Source organism: Entelurus aequoreus, linkage group LG23 (genome assembly GCF_033978785.1).
Source record: "Entelurus aequoreus isolate RoL-2023_Sb linkage group LG23, RoL_Eaeq_v1.1, whole genome shotgun sequence".
Lineage (NCBI taxonomy): Eukaryota > Metazoa > Chordata > Actinopteri > Syngnathiformes > Syngnathidae > Entelurus > Entelurus aequoreus.
This window is the reverse complement of record NC_084753.1, coordinates 38,842,006-38,858,801: the sequence shown is the minus strand read 5'-3', so window position 1 is coordinate 38,858,801 and position 16,796 is coordinate 38,842,006. Positions and strand designations below refer to the sequence as shown.

Sequence of the window (16,796 nt, the reverse complement as noted above, 5' to 3'; positions counted from 1 at the left end):
ATCTCCAAGACAATACATCGGTGATACACTTAGCTACTGAGCTAGCGCGATAGCATCGTTCTCAAATGAAGATAGAAACAAAATAAATAAACCCCTGACTGGAAGGATAGATAGAAAATCTACAATACTATTAAACCGTGGACATGTAAATACACGGTTAATGCTTTCCAGGCTGGCGAAGGTTAACAATGCTGTGCTAACGACGCCATTGAAGCTAACTTAGCAACCAGACCTCACAGAACTATGTACTCTCTCCTTTTTCTATTGTGAATCACGGATTTGTATTTTAAACCACCTGGGATACTATATCCTCTTGAAAATGAGAGTCGAGCACGCGAAATGGACATTTAAAGTGACTTTTATCTCCAAGACAATACATCGGTGACACACTTAGCTACTGAGCTAGCGCGTAGCATCGTTCTCAAATGAAGATAGAAACCCATCAACAGCCGTGCTCACCTGCATTCCAGCGATCAACGGCACGACGAAGGACTTCATCCGTGGGTTTGGCGGCAAGCATCGGCTAGGCGTAGTAAGTAGTCCTTGTTGTGTTGCTGTAAGTATTGTAATGCCCCGCAGTGGAGAAGGAGTCACACAGACGAGGAAGCGCTGCTCAATCGCTTTATTAAAAAGCGGTAACTGGTTGTAGTTCAAAAAGTAACGCACACACATACACGAGCTGCTGTTAGCCAAAACTCACGCTCACACACTCAAGTTCTCCGCCAACTCACTCGCGCATGCGCGTTCCCCAAACCCTTAAAGACAGTACACTAATGCAAATATCACAGATATTACAGTATTGTACTTAGCCGCTAAGACACCGATCGATCCCACCTACAACGTTCTTCTTTGCAGTCTCCATTGTTCATTAAACAAATTGCAAAAGATTCACCAACACAGACGTCCAGAATAATGTGGAATTTTGTCGAAGAAAACAAGAGGCTTTTCTATCGGGTCCGATGGGGTCCAACCACTTCCGTTGCTTTTGTGACGTCACGCGCATAAATCATATCCAAAGGAGTTTTTCAACCGGAAGTGTGGCGGGAATTTTAAAATTGCACTTTATAAGTTAACCCGGCCGTATTGGCATGTGTTGCAATGTTAAGATTTCATCATTGATATATAAACTATCAGACTGCGTGGTTGGTAGTAGTGGCTTTCAGTAGGCCTTTAAGACGTCACTGTTGGCTTTGTACGCTCATGTTACTTCTCAACTAGTCAAAGTTGATGCTAATCGACCTGTTTCTTCTCCTTTTTACTGAATGTGAAAGCAAAAGTGAGTCCACAAATAACCAAATCGTAAAAGCAGAATAGAAAATGAAATCTTAATTGGTAAAATCTTATCTATTTCGATCCCAGCATGTGTTTGTCTTCTTGTGTCCTGCAGACGTCTGTGAAAAATATCGTCCACCTGAGCAGCAGGAGGGGTCCTCCAGTATGGAGCAGAAGAGGTCACAGCACCTCCACGTGAAAGAAGAGGAGCCACAACCCCCCCACTTTAAAGATGAAGAGGAAGAGTCACAGACTTCTCACATTGAGAATATACAGTCCCTTCACGTAAAAGAGGAACCGGAGGATCCGCAGCCCTCCTACGTCAAAGAGGAAGAAAAACAGCGGCTGTCCCCCCACTTCATAGAGGAAGACAAGAGACACCTCATCAGTGTGAAGAGTGAAGGTGATGAGGTCAAAGGTGAGAGTGAGGAGAAGAGAGAGGCGGAGCCTCCAAGCAGCAGCTCAACTCAACACATGACAACAGAAGCTGATGGAGACCACTGTGGAGGATCACAAGCAGACAAGCTCTTAGCTCCACTATCAGATAGTGAGGACACAACGTCACACTCTCCTGACACTGATGATGAAGACTCTAAAGATGATAAGACATGTCACACTGACAACACACACTTCACATGTTCTCACTGTGACAAAACTTTTAATGACCGTTGTCATCTGACAGAACATATTAGAACACACACCGGAGAGAAACCTTTTTCCTGCTCAGAATGTGGTAGAAATTTTAGACTAAAACACATGCTGAAAGAACACATGAGAATACATACTGGAGAAAAACCTTTTTCATGTTCAATCTGCGGTAAAGACTTTACTAAGATGGGCAATTTCAAAGTACACATGAGAACACACACTGGAGAAAAAACTTTTTCATGTTCAACATGCGGGAAGAATTTTTCTCGATCGGACCATTTCAATGCACACATGAGAATACACACAGGAGAAAAACCTTTTTCATGTTCAATCTGCGGTAAAGACTTTACTCGAAGGAACAATTTCAAAGCACACATGAGAATACACACTGGAGAAAAAACTTTTTCCTGCTCAGAATGTGGTAAAAGTTTTGTAACAAATGCAAATTTAAAATTACACATGAGAACACACACTGGAGAAAAACCTTTTTCATGTTCAACATGCGGGAAGGATTTTTCTCGATCGGACCATTTCAATGCACACATGAGAATACACACTGGAGAAAAAACTTTTTCCTGCTCAGAATGTGGTAAAAGTTTTGTAACAAATGCAAATTTAAAATTACACATGAGAACACACACTGGAGAAAAACCTTTTTCATGTTCAACATGCGGGAAGGATTTTTCTCGATCGGACCATTTCAATGCACACATGAGAATACACACAGGAGAAAAACCTTTTTCATGTTCAATCTGCGGTAAAGACTTTACTCGAAGGAACAATTTCAAAGCACACATGAGAATACACACTGGAGAAAAAACTTTTTCCTGCTCAGAATGTGGTAAAAGTTTTGTAACAAATGCAAATTTAAAATTACACATGAGAACACACACTGGAGAAAAACCTTTTTCATGTTCAACATGCGGGAAGGATTTTTCTCGATCGGACCATTTCAATGCACACATGAGAATACACACAGGAGAAAAACCTTTTTCATGTTCAATCTGCGGTAAAGATTTTACTCAAGGGTCCAATTTCAAAGCACACATGAGAAAACACTCTGGTGAAAAACCATACTCCTGTTCAAGCTGCAACAAAAGCTTTCGTTTCCAACAATCTTGTACAGCACACATGAGAACACACACAGGAGAGAAAGTGTTGAGTTGCAGTGTGTGTGGTGAAAGATTCTCTTCTAAGTACCAGTGTAAGAAACACAAGTGTGCTGGTGAGAACAGCAGCAGCAAATGAAGATGCAGGATTTGAAATAAACTGTCAAAACTTTAACTTTGACTTTCTAACAACATCAGCACATATAACATGTGTGACATCATTGTTGTGTGTGTAACACAATCTTGTTATTATGCTTATAACATACATAGAGTAAATACTTCAGATTAGTGCTTTTATTTCAGTCAAGTACATGAGTTAATATACACATTTGTGTACTTTAAAATGAACAGAACAATTTGACTGAAAAGGTGAGAATAAACAGTACATAAAATATGTTACAAGCAATAAACATTTTATGTGTAGATATTCACAATTCACTTGTATACGTATTCATTATAGTGTTTTATATATGTTTTTTGAAATAATGAAGTGTTACATATTTTATTTTCTAATTCTAGATGATTCCATAGATGAACTCCTTTATATGATATACATATTTGTTTTGCATGTGTTCATACCTTTGCTTTTGAGTACACATAAATCCCTCTTAGTTCATATTTACTGGTTCACATCTGAAACATCTTCTGGACCACTTCTGGAAGCATATTATTATTTACTTTATACATCATTTGAACAGTTGTCTTTTATACAAGATCATTTACTTTTAAAATGTGTGACTTTATGAATCATTTGTTGGGTCTCTATAATCCATTCTATTAATTATCTTCATTACTCTCTTTTGTAATATGAATATTGTTGTGTGATTGTTTTATATGTATGTCCCCAGACCTTTATGCAATAAACAATGTATGCTTCAACTAAAGTTGGGTACAATAATTGTAGTTAATATTTGTAAGTATGTATTTTATTCTATTTAGTATTGCACTCCATTTTTTAATGTTTTCTTTATATGATTTATATGTAGTGTCCAGCTTACTTCATTATCTATATTAACTCTAAAAATGTGATTACCTTTATTCCTTTAATTTCAATATTATCCATCATAATTTGTGTTTTCCATTTTTACAATATCCAAATATGATATATTTAGTTTTATTGAAGTTTAGTGACAGTTTATTGATGTGCAGCCATCTTTTTATGGTCAAGTTCTCTCTGGATAAAATAAGATGAGAGTTAAATTAAGCGGTAATGAAGGTGAAGAATGGAAGATTATTATATACATAATTATATATAGTTACACTCAGTAGTGACAATTAAAGACACTTTCATCCTGTTCTTTTGAACAAAGAAAAAGAGTAAAGTGTAATATTCTAAACAATAGAAGAATATTAATATCAGCAGTCAATATTCCAACATTGTGAAGCTGAGCTATGGTAAAAAACATATTCAGCTTTAAAGGCTTTATGAGAGTGATGTAATTATCATAATCAGAAATACTTTATTAATCCCCGAGGGGAAATTAAAATGTTCAGCACTGTTATAAACATGTGAATATTCAACGTAATAATATATTTAATTAATACCATAATAAAGTGGTACGTTTGGGGATGTGTAATATTGTTTGTATGAACATCCTGAATGTTTTTGTGCTAGAATTGTTTGAATTAGTAGAGAGTGAAAAAAATGAGGCAGTAATGATAATAATGGTTTGTTTTAAGACTGTTTATGAATAATTAAAGATAATTAAAATACCAAAATGGAGCTTACATCCTCAGTGAGCTGAACTCCAGCAGTAAAGATGAGATAAATAATGTGGAAAGGTCAGAAGTCAAATGTTTCTTCAGGTAATACATGGAGCCTCTGCTGCCACCCAGCGGCTGTTGGAAAGAATGCATACATTTTGTTTTGACGTCCTTTTTACTAGGAAAAAGCAAGATGGCGTTTGATGGAGAAAGTCAGGCACGTGGGCATTATAGTTCTGTATTTTTAATCAGTGCATACATGTGCACATATATGTCGTTTAATAGAGTAAACATCGTCAATAATTGTTTGCATCCGAATACACTTTGTATTTATTTATTACCGCCATTCTTAAATATGTTGCATGTAAGAATGTGGGTGTTGTTGAGAAGATGATGCAGGTGTTCGGTCGAATTTAACTACATGTAAAAATGTGTAACTTCTTCTAGTCCATTTGTGAAATAAATTGTTTTCCTAAATTATAGTCTCCTCACTTTATCTATTAGGACAAAAGACCCTGGGAGGACTTTGCCCTTTAAAAGGGAAACATATTCACTGTGGCAGGACAGTATCAAGATGAATTCATCACATTTGTATAATCGGCTATGAGGCATTTTATTATCATTGTACAGCCCTTACCTTTGGGCTGATACTGAGGGCGACTGTGTTGACCAGTTTGACGCGTGCAAACGATTGAATGTCCAGTTCTGTAGAAATGTGTTTGGATATGACAATCCGTTTATTCCAAGCTATTAACATTAAATCAAATGTAGGTTATAGAACATTATGTATGCTGACCTTGAATGGCACATTGTCACAGCAGCGAGACCTGACCACACACGGCACGACACGGTCGAAAACTGTTTGTCCTCCATGCAATCGCCCCACCAGTGCTCACACCTGAACCCAATTAAAGGAGGCTACCATGGCAACCGCACCATAGCAACGGTCCCATCCCTGTCAACACTTCCTGGTTGTCAAGAGGAAGTGGGCGGAGCAATCTGCCGAATAGGAAATTCAGCATGAACTGAGGCCAGCAATCAATTAGAGAAAACAAAATATAAACAAATAAGGAAATTTGACTCCAACATATCCCTTTAATTCCTGTCTGTTTGCTATTAGACTTCTGGCATTCCACTGAACAATCAACATGGCGTTGGATTGTGGTCACATGACTCCGTCTCGTCTACTGTCTGTAGTTCACCTTGCACCTGTTCCCAAGATAGTTCTTTTACATTTAAAAACTTTGCTGCTGCTTTGACGATTATTTTGATCTTCTCAGTCTTATTTCTTGCCTGTTCTGTACACTTTATTACATATGCCAGGAACACAACTAGTTTGTCCATGGAAATTCCTGTATTTGCTGCCTCTTGTTCTTTATTACTTGAACTTATTCTCACTTATGTCTTGTTCTGCACTTTCTTGATGTCTTACTTTAACTGCCTCTGCGTATGTAATATTTATTTCTACTCTGATTTGCTGTACTTCTGTTGCCTGTTTCCTTATGACACATCCCCCATACGCTGCTGTGTGATTCCCGCCACAGTTACAACACTTGACCTGTTCATTGTCTCCACATTGTCCATATTCATGCTCCCCTCCACACCTTCCACATCTCATCTTAGCATGACACACACTAGCTATGTGCCCATAGTGTTGGCACTTGAAACAGCGTACTGGGGGTGGGACGTAAGCTCGAACGTAGAAGCTTAAAAACCCTATCATGATTCTTTCCAGGAGGACTTCCTCCACAAACTGCACTAGCACAGATTCGCTCTCCGTCTTTTGTCCGTTTCTAAATGCTATCATTCTCTTCATCATTATGACAGTTCCCCCTCTTATTTCTATTTCCAAATAATCTACCGGTAAATGTTCTCCTCCTCTTGCCCCCTTTCGTTCTCCCACTTCAGAGTTTTCCTTTATTATCTTGTTGCACAGCTTTTGCAACCTCATTGCTTTGTTCTTTTGCTCTCCATTTTTACACTTGATCAAAAGCCGTCCGTCCCTGAGCACCTTCGCCATCTCCACCTCTCCAATGTCCTTCTTTAACCCCTTAACCAGTGTCATCAAACTAACATCATTCATGTCTTGATCTGATTTAAATTTATATATGATCTTGCAGTTATCTACCATAATCTTTTTCCTCTTTTCTATTCCTTCATCATCTTCATGTACTCTTTTTGAACTCCACTTTCCTTCATGCCCTCCTCTCCCCTTCTTTCCTCTCTCCCCTCCAGTCCTATCCATGTCCATACCTTCCTCATACATCCCCTCACTATCCCCTTCCATCTCCATCCAGTCACAAATCAGTTTATGCTCAACCGCCAAAAAGATTCAAACACTCTCACTGTCATCCACCGCTCCTTGGTTCACTTCCGCTTCCGATCCTCCTCCGTCCTTCCAGCTCTTGCTTTTTCCTCCTTCTTCTTCTTCTTTCTATTTCCAGCAGACTAGTAGAACATCTTAGGTGTATTGCTGCCCTCCACAGGCTATTAACAGAATGTCCTCCTTCTGTCCTATGGCCCACACTACAGACTTGGACACAAACAGGACAGAAAGTAAAAAGCAGCTTTTAAAGGCCTACTGAAATGAATTTTTTTTATTTAAACGGGGATAGCAGATCTATTCTATGTGTCATACTTGATCATTTCGCGATATTGCCATATTTTTGCTGAAAGGATTTAGTATAGAACAACGACGATAAAGATTGCAACTTTTGGTATCTGATAAAAAAAAGGCTTGCCCCTACCGGAAGTAGCGTGACGTAGTCAGTTGAACATATACGCAAAGTTCCCTATTGTTTACAATGATGGCCGCATGAAGTGAGAGAGATTCGGACCGAGAAAGCGACAATTTCCCCATTAATTTGAGCGAGGATGAAAGATTTGTGGATGAGTAAAGTGCAAGTGAAGGACTAGTGGGGAGTTGAAGCTATTCAGATAGGGAAGATGCTGTGAGAGCCGGGGGTGACCTGATATTCAGCTGGGAATGACTACAACAGTAAATAAACACAAGACATATATATACTCTATTAGCCACAACACAACCAGGCTTATATTTAATATGCCACAAATTAATCCTGCATAATAACACCTGCGTGTTTGTTATGCTAGCTCCTAGCTCCTCTGCTAGCTCCTAGCTCCATAGAACACGCCAATACAATTCAAACACCTGATCAACACACACAATCACTCAGCCCAAAAGACCGTTCACCTAACCCAAGGTTCATAAAGCTTATATATTTTTAAAAAGTTACGTACGTGACGCGCACGTACGGTACGGTACGTGTTATGCTAGCTCCTAGCTCCTATGCTAGCTCCTAGCTCCATAGAACACGCCAATACAATTCAAACACCTGATCAACACACACAATCACTCAGCCCAAAAGACCGTTCACCTAACCCAAGGTTCATAAAGCCTATATATTTTAAAAATGTACGTACATACGCAAAAAAAAGTTGCGCACATACGGTCAAGCGATCAAATGTTTAGAAGCCAAAGCTGCATACTCACAGTAGCACGTCTGCGTCTTTGTCATCCAAATCAAAGTAATCCTGGTAAGAGTCTGTGTTGTCCCAGTTCTCTACAGGCGTCTGTGTATCGAAGTCAAAAGTCCTCCTGGTTAGAGTCTCTGTTATCCGAGTTCTTCCATCTTGACTGCATCTTTCGGGAATGTAAACAAAGAAGCGCCGGCTGTGTACTGTTGTGGCTGACTACGTTCGAAAAATACGTCCATTTCGCACCGACAACTTTCTTCTTTGCTTGCTCAGCTTCCTTCTCCATAATGCAATGAACATGATTGAAACAGATTCACGAACACAGATGTCCAGAATACTGTGGAATTATGAAATGAAAACAGAGCTTTTTCGTATTGGCTTCAATGTGGAAGGCATACCCGTGTTCGCCGGTCTACGTCACGCGCATACGTCATCCTCAGAGGCGTTTCGAACCGGAAGTTTAGCGGCAAATTTAAAATGTCACTTTATAAGTTAACCCGGCCGTATTGGCATGTGTTATAATGTTAAGATTTCATCATTGATATATAAACTATCAGACTGCGTGGTCGGTAGTAGTGGGTTTCAGTAGGCCTTTAAGGACGTCAAAACAAAATGTATGCATTCTTTCCAACGGCCGCTAGGTGGCATTAGAGGCTCCATGTATTACCCGAAGAAACATTTGACTTCTGACCTTTCCACATTATTTATCTCATCTTTACTGCTGGAGTTCAGCTCACTGAGGATGTAAGCTCCATTTTGGTATTTTAATTATTCATAAACAGGCTTAAAACAAACCATTATTATCATTACTGCCTCATTTTTTTCCACTCTCTATTAATTCAAACAATTCTAGCACAAAAACATTCAGGATGTTCATACAAACAATATTACACATCCCCAAACGTACCACTTTATTGTGGTATTAATATAATATATTATTACATTGAATATTCACATGTTTATAACAGTGCTGAACATTTTAATTTCCCCTTTGGGGATTAATAAAGTATTTCTGATTGTGATAATTACATCACTCTCATAAAGCCTTTAAAGCTGAATATGTTTTTTACCATAGCTCAGCTTCACAATGTTGGAATATTGACTGCTGATATTAATATTCTTCTATTGTTTAGAATATTACACTTTACTCTTTTACTTTGCTCAAATGAACAGGATGAAAGTGTCTTTAATTGTCACTACTGAGTGTAACTATATATAATTATGTATATAATAATCTTCCATTCTTCACCTTCATTACCGCTTAATTTAACTCTCATCTTATTTTATCCAGAGAGAACTTGGCCATAAAAAGATGGCTGCACATCAATAAACTGTCACTAAACTTCAATAAAACTAAATATATCATATTTGGAGATTGTAAAAATGTAAAACACAAATTATGATGGATAGTATTGAAATGAAAGGAATAAAGATAATCAAATTTTAGGAGTTAATATAGATGATGAAGTAAGCTGGACACTACATATAAATCATATAAAGAAAACATTAAAAAAATGGAGTGCAATAATAAATAGAATAAAATACATACTTACAAATATTAACTACAATTATTGTACCCAACTTTAGTTGAAGCATACATTGTTTATTGCATAAAGGTCTGGGGACATACATATAAAACAATCACACAACAATATTCATATTACAAAAGAGATTAATAAAGATAATTAACAGAATGGATTATAGAGACCCAACAAATGATTCATAAAGTCACACATTTTAAAAGTAAATGATCTTGTATTAAAGACAACTGCTCAAATGATGTATAAAGTAAATAATAATATGCTTCCAGAAGTGGTCCAGAAGATGTTTCAGATGTGAACCAGTAAATATGAACTAAGAGGGATTTATGAGTACTCAAAAGCAAAGGTATGAACACATGTAAAACAAATATGTATATCATATAAAGGAGTTCATCTATGGAATCATCTACAATTAGAAAATAAAATATGTATCAATCAACCAATGTTTATCTATATAGCCATAAATCACAAGTGTCTCAAAGGGCTGTACAAGCCACAACGACATCCTCTGTACAGAGCCCACATACGGGCAAGGAAAAACTCACCCCAGTGGGACGTCGATGTAACCCTTCATTATTTCAAAAAACATATATAAAACACTATTATGAATACGTATACAAGTGTATTGTGAATATCTACAAATAAAATGTTTATTGTATGTAACATATTTTATGTACTGTTTATTCTCACCTTTTCAGTCAAATTGTTCTGTTCATTTTAAAGTACACAAATGTGTATATTAACTCATGTACTTGACTGAAATAAAAGCACTAATCTGAAGTGTCTAATCTATAAATGTTAGAATCATAATAACAAGATTGTGTTACACACACAACAATGATGTCACACATGTTATATGTGCTGATGTTGTTAGAAAGTCAAAGTTAAAGTTTTGACAGTTTATTTCAAATCCTGCATCTTCATTTGCTGCTGCTGTTCTCACCAGCACACTTGTGTTTCTTAAACTGGTACCTAGAAGAGAATCTTTCACCACACACACTGCAACTCAACACTTTCTCTCCTGTGTGTGTTCTCATGTGTACTGTAAGAGTGTTTAGGTAACGAAAACGTTTGTTGCAGCTTGAACAGGGGTATGGTTTTTCACCTGTGTGTGTTCTCATGTGTACTGTAAGAGTGTTTAGGTAAAGGAAGCTTTTGTTGCAGCTTGAACAGGAGTATGGTTTTTCACCAGTGTGTGTTCTCATGTGTACTTTTAAACTTACATTTTTTACAAAACTTTTACCACATTCTGAGCAGGAAAAAGGTTTTTCTCCAGTGTGTATTCTCATGTGTGCTTTGAAATGGTGACTTTGTGCAAAACTTTTACCACATTCTGAGCAGGAAAAAGTTTTTTCTCCAGTGTGTGTTCTCATGTGTGCTTTTAAACTTTGACTTACTGCAAAACTTTTACCACATTCTGAGCAGGAAAAAGGTTTTTCTCCAGTGTGTTTTCTCATGTGCATTTTCAAATCGTGCCTATGAGTATAATCTTTACAGCAGATTGAACATAAAAAAGGTTTTTCTCCAGTGTGTGTTCTCATGTGTACTTTGAAACTTACATTTTTTACAAAACTTTTACCACATTCTGAGCAGGAAAAAGGTTTTTCTCCAGTGTGTATTCTCATGTGTGCTTTGAAATGGTGACTTTGTGCAAAATGTTTACCACATTCTGAGCAGGAAAACGTTTTTTCTCCAGTGTGTGTTGTCATGTGTGCTTTTAAACTTTGACTTATTGCAAAACTTTTACCACATTCTGAGCAGTAAAAATGTTTTTCTCCAGTGTGTGTTCTCATGTGTTTTTTTAAATGGTGACTTTGTGCAAAACTTTTACCACATTCTGAGCAGGAAAAAGGTTTTTCTCCAGTGTGTGTTCTCATGTGTTCTTTTAAATGGTGACTTACTGCAAAACTTTTACCACATTCTGAGCAGGAAAAAGGTTTTTCTCCAGTGTGTGTTCTCATGTGTTCTTTTAAATGGTGACTTACTGCAAAACTTTTACCACATTCTGAGCAGGAAAAAGGTTTTTCTCCAGTGTGTTTTCTCATGTGTATTTTCAAATCGTGCCTATGAGTAAAATCTTTACAGCAGATTGAACATGAAAAAGGTTTTTCTCCAGTGTGTTTTCTCATGTGGCTTTTCAGATAACAATGGTATTTAAAGGTTTTGTCACAGTGAGAACATGTGAAGTGTGTGTTGTCAGTGTGACATGTCTTATCATCTTTAGAGTCTTCATCATCAGTGTCAGGAGAGTGTGACGTTGTGTCCTCACTATCTGATAGTGGAGCTAAGAGCTTGTCTGCTTGTGATCCTCCACAGTGGTCTCCATCAGCTTCTGTTGTCATGTGTTGAGTTGAGCTGCTGCTTGGAGGCTCCGCCTCTCTCTTCTCCTCACTTTCACCTTTGACCTCATCACCTTCACTCTTCACAGGGACACCAGTCACTGGCATCTTGGTGACATCAACCTCCTCCAGTCCTTCAAGATGCTCTCCCTGCCGACTGATGCTGTGTTCCTCCTCTTTAATGTGAGGGGTCAAAGGGTCTTCCTCTTTAATGTGAGGGCTCAGTGGATCCACCGCTTCCTCTTTAAAATGTAGTGTGTGTGGGTCCTCCTCTTCCTCTTTAAAATGGGGTGTCAGTGAATCCACCTCTTCCTCCTTAATGTGAGGGCTTTGTGGATCCACCACTTCCTCTTTAAAATGGGGTGTCAGTGGGTTCTCCTCTTCCTCTTTAAAATGGGGTGTCAGTGGATCCACCTCTTCCTCCTTAATGTGAGGGCTTTGTGGATCCACCACTTCCTCTTTAAAATGGGGTGTCAGTGGATCCACCTCTTCCTCCTTAATGTGAGGGCTCAGTTGATCCACCACTTCCTCTTTAAAATTGGGTGTCAGTGGGTCCTCCTCTTCCTCTTTAAAATTGGGTGTCAGTGGATCTACCACTTCTTCTTTAAAATGGGGTGTCGGTGGGTCCCCCTCTTCCTTTTTAAAATGGTGTGTCGGTGGGTCCCCCTCTTCCTTTTTAAAATGGTGTGTCAGTGGGTCCTCCTCATCCTTTTTAAAATGGGGGATCAGTGCGTATTCCTCTTCCTTCTTAATGTGAGAGGGCTGTGGCTCCTCCGTCCGCATCCTGAAGCTCCACTTCTGTTGCTCAGGGTGAAGATGTTCTTCACAGACGTCTGCAAGACAACAAGACAATCACATGTTTTAGTAACATCCATCTCTGCTCAGTCACACAATGCATTCAGTACGTTTACATGCACTTAGGAACAACAAGTTATTGTATGAACTGTATTGAAATCTTTAGAACATTATTCACAGGAAAAGAAAAACAAAGTTTCTCTGATCCCAAATGGCTTACACAGACATGATAAGGTGAGAAATAAGTGTTGGTGATTTTCAATGTTTTTGGAACAGTGTTAAGGTCACACGAAAAGAAAAAGAAAATTAGTGCCACAGAGACGTCCGCCGCGACGGGCTCCGAGTGAGGGGTGACTCACTCGTGTTTCGGGCATTGTCCTGGAAACACAAATTGTAAATAGGTAGTGGGGTAATTTGTCTTAAGGTCGAGAGTCACGTCATTAGTGTGAAGAAGTGAATAAAGTTGTAAGTGACATCTAGGGCCTTTCCGCCCCGTAGACAGACGTGTTCATCTCGGTGCAACGTTTCAGTATACGTCGAGGAGGTTTGCGGCCCTCGAAAACTGATGTAAATAAGAGAGAGAGATGTATGACATTATATGGTTTTGGATTGTTGTTGATCTTGTTGAATTTTATACCACTGATTTGTTGCTGGATTTATGTGTTGTTAAAATGATAAATGATAAATGGGTTGTACTTGTATAGCGCTTTTCTACCTTCAAGGTACTCAAAGCACTTTGACAGTATTTCCACATTTACCCATTCACACACACATTCACACACTGATGGCGGGAGCTGCCATGCAAGGCGCTAACCAGCAGCCATCAGAGGCAATGGGTGAAGTGTCTTGCCCAAGGACACAACGGACGTGACTAGGAAGGTAGAAGGGGGCAGAAAAAGAAATAAAAGAAACGGCAGATCAACTGGTCTAAAAAGGGGGGTCTATTTAAAGGCTAGAGTATACAAATGAGTTTTAAGATGGGACTTAAATGCTTCTACTGTACATGTAGTGAATTTGGCATCACATCTCAGTCAATAGGATGGAGCGCCTCCTTGGGAGGATCAGGAAGGTGGTTTCCTACTTCCACCCAAGCACAACAGCTGCTCATGTGCTTAAGACAAAGCAAGAAATGCTAAAGCTGCCTACTCATAAGCTCATACATGATGTCCCAACAAGGTGGAACTCCACTTATGATATGTTGGAGCAGCAGGCAGCTATATACTCTGCATAGACCTACAAGACCCTGAAGACAAATGTCAAAGACATCATCACCCTGTCTGATGATGATGTGAGAGCGGCAGAGGAGGTCCTCCAGGTGCTTAAACGCCTCTAAACTGTTACATCTCTGCTGAGCACTGAAACTTCACCATCTGTGTCAATGATCCTGCCACTGAAGTGTGGAAGACAGCACCATCACTGGAGATGTCAAGACTGCCATTAGAGAGGACCTGAATCCCAGATACACTTCACCCCCTACTCCACAGGACTACCTTCACAGATCTACCGGCCTGGATCCCAGGTTCAAGTGCCTGTCTCACATGGACCCTGCCCTACGCCAGAGGACATACCTCACCACTGAGATTGTGAGTAGTCAGGGCACTGAAGACTGTGATGAGGTAAATAAAAAGAATATTATTTAACAATTATACATTGAAATCTAAATAAATTACAAACCCCGTTTCCATATGAGTTGGGAAATTGTGTTAGATGTAAATGTAAACGGAATACAATGATTTGCAAATCATTTTCAACCCATATTCAGTTGAATATGCTACAAAGACAACATATTTGATGTTCAAACTGATAAACATTTTTTTTTTGCAAATAATCATTAACTTTAGAATTTGATGCCAGCAACACGTGACAAAGAAGTAGGGAAAGGTGGCAATAAACACTGATAAAGTTGAGGAATGCTCATCAAACACTTATTTGGAACATCCCACAGGTGAACAGGCAAATTGGGAACAGGTGGGTGCCATGATTGGGCATAAAAGTAGATTACATGAAATGCTCAGTCATTCACAAACAAGGATGGGGCGAGGGTCACCACTTTGTCAACAAATGTGTGAGCAATTTGTTGAACAGTTTAAGAAAAACCTTTCTCAACCAGCTATTGCAAGGAATTTAGGGATTTCACCATCTACGGTCCGTAATATCATCAAAGGGTTCAGAGAATCTGGAGAAATCACTGCACGTAAGCAGCTAAGCCCGTCACCTTCGATCCCTCAGGCTGTACTGCATCAACAAGCGACATCAGTGTGTAAAGGATATCACCACATGGGCTCATGAACACTTCAGAAACCCACTGTCAGTAACTACAGTTAGTCGCTACATCTGTAAGTGCAAGTTAAAACTCTCCTATGCAAGGTGAAAACCGTTTATCAACAACACCCAGAAACGCTGTCGGCTTCGTTGGGCCTGAGCTCATCTAAGATGGACTGATACAAAGTGGAAAAGTGTTCTGTGGTCTGACGAGTCCACATTTCAAATTGTTTTTGGAAACTGCGGACGTCGTGTCCTCCGGACCAAAGAGGAAAAGAACCATCCGGATTGTTATAGGCGCAAAGTTGAATAGCCAGCATCTGTGATGGTATGGGGGTGTATTAGTGCCCAAGACATGGGTAACTTACACATCTGTGAAGGCGCCATTAATGCTGAAAGGTACATACAGGTTTTGGAACAACATATGTTGCCATCCAAGCAACGTTACCATGGACGCCCCTGCTTATTTCAGTAAGACAATGCCAAGCCACGTGTTACAACAGTGTGGCTTCATAGTAAAAGAGTGCGGGTACTAGACTGGCCTGCCTGTAGTCCAGACCTGTCTCCCATTGAAAATGTGTGGCGCATTATGAAGCCTAAAATAGCACAAGGGAGACCCCCGGACTGTTGAACAACTTAAGCTGTACATCAAGCAAGAATGGGAAAGAATTCCACCTGAGAAGCTTCAAAAATGTGTCTCCTCAGTTCCCAAACGTTTACTGAGTGTTGTTAAAAGGAAAGGCCATGTAACACAGTGGTGAACATGCCCTTTCCCAACTACTTTGGCACGTGTTGCAGCCATGAAATTCTAAGTTAATTATTATTTGCAAAAAAAAATAAAGTTATGAGTTTGAACATCAAATATGTTGTCTTTGTAGTGCATTCAATTGAATATGGGTTGAAAAGGATTTGCAAATCATTGTATTCCGTTTATATTTACATCTAACACAATTTCCCAACTCATATGGAAACGGGGTTTGTAGTTTTTCCAGTAATAATGGCTTTTATTAAATGTTATTGCCACATTTTCATGTATATGAAACATGTTAAAAAGAAGATATTATAAGTGATATAAAATAAGTTACATCTTTATAAGCTGAGGGAAAAAGGAAAAACGCTCTCCAAGTGCTGCTCGCCTTTTCTCTTGGAATGTGTGCAACTTTGTGTGCGTTTGTATGTGCGTGCGCACGTGTGCGTGTGCGTGCGGCACATTAAGAGCTGGAATGGCAGTGAGATCAAGTGGTTTTGTGGTGAGGTATGTGGCTGCAGCCGTGTGAAAATGAATGTGTTATATGTTGTTTCAATGTTAAAGCCTATTAACGCGTGTGCGTCTAACATGTTGCATATACATTCCTGTAGCTTCACTGACATAGGTCAATAAAGGAGAACAATTATAAAAGGCACACGCACCCTCAGTCATCCCCAATGAACCTTGCTGGATCGGATCCAATGTCCTGCGACTTGTTGCTGGATGAGGAGCCAGTTTTAGACAAGGACTTTTGTGCACTAAGCAGTTAAGGCCGAGTAGAATATCTCCTGATAAGACCTATTGTATTATAGCTACTGTGGAGAATGCATATATTTTAAAGAGTTCTTTCTTTATTCATAGTCATGTTTAAAGCAACTAATAT

General features: G+C 39.0%; 2 protein-coding genes and 1 pseudogene across 3 annotated transcripts in view; 1 reads left to right on the top strand and 2 right to left on the bottom strand.

Annotated features, from left to right (window-relative positions):
* LOC133640603 (gastrula zinc finger protein XlCGF57.1-like) overlaps positions 1 to 3,874 on the top strand; it is a 49,109-nt gene extending 45,235 nt beyond the window's left edge. The window contains exons 2-3 of one of the 2 annotated variants that reach the window (XM_062034115.1): positions 1,388 to 2,824; positions 2,909 to 3,874. In XM_062034115.1, the coding sequence (XP_061890099.1) occupies positions 1,388 to 2,824; positions 2,909 to 3,168 (1,697 nt within the window). In that variant the 3' untranslated portion in view covers positions 3,169 to 3,874. Of the gene's footprint in view, positions 1 to 1,387 lie in introns of both variants that reach the window. The other variant, XM_062034114.1, reaches the window with a different exon arrangement.
* The window catches only part of LOC133640589 (oocyte zinc finger protein XlCOF6-like), a 36,181-nt pseudogene extending 30,457 nt beyond the window's left edge, over positions 1 to 5,724 (bottom strand).
* Positions 5,725 to 9,731: 4,007 nt separating this feature from the next.
* LOC133640872 (zinc finger protein 142-like) overlaps positions 9,732 to 16,796 on the bottom strand; it is a 51,352-nt gene continuing 44,287 nt past the window's right edge. Inside the window, exon 5 of the mRNA XM_062034556.1 lies at positions 9,732 to 12,941. Within this exon, the coding sequence (XP_061890540.1) occupies positions 10,690 to 12,941 (2,252 nt within the window). The 3' untranslated portion in view covers positions 9,732 to 10,689. The remainder of the gene's footprint in view (positions 12,942 to 16,796) is intronic.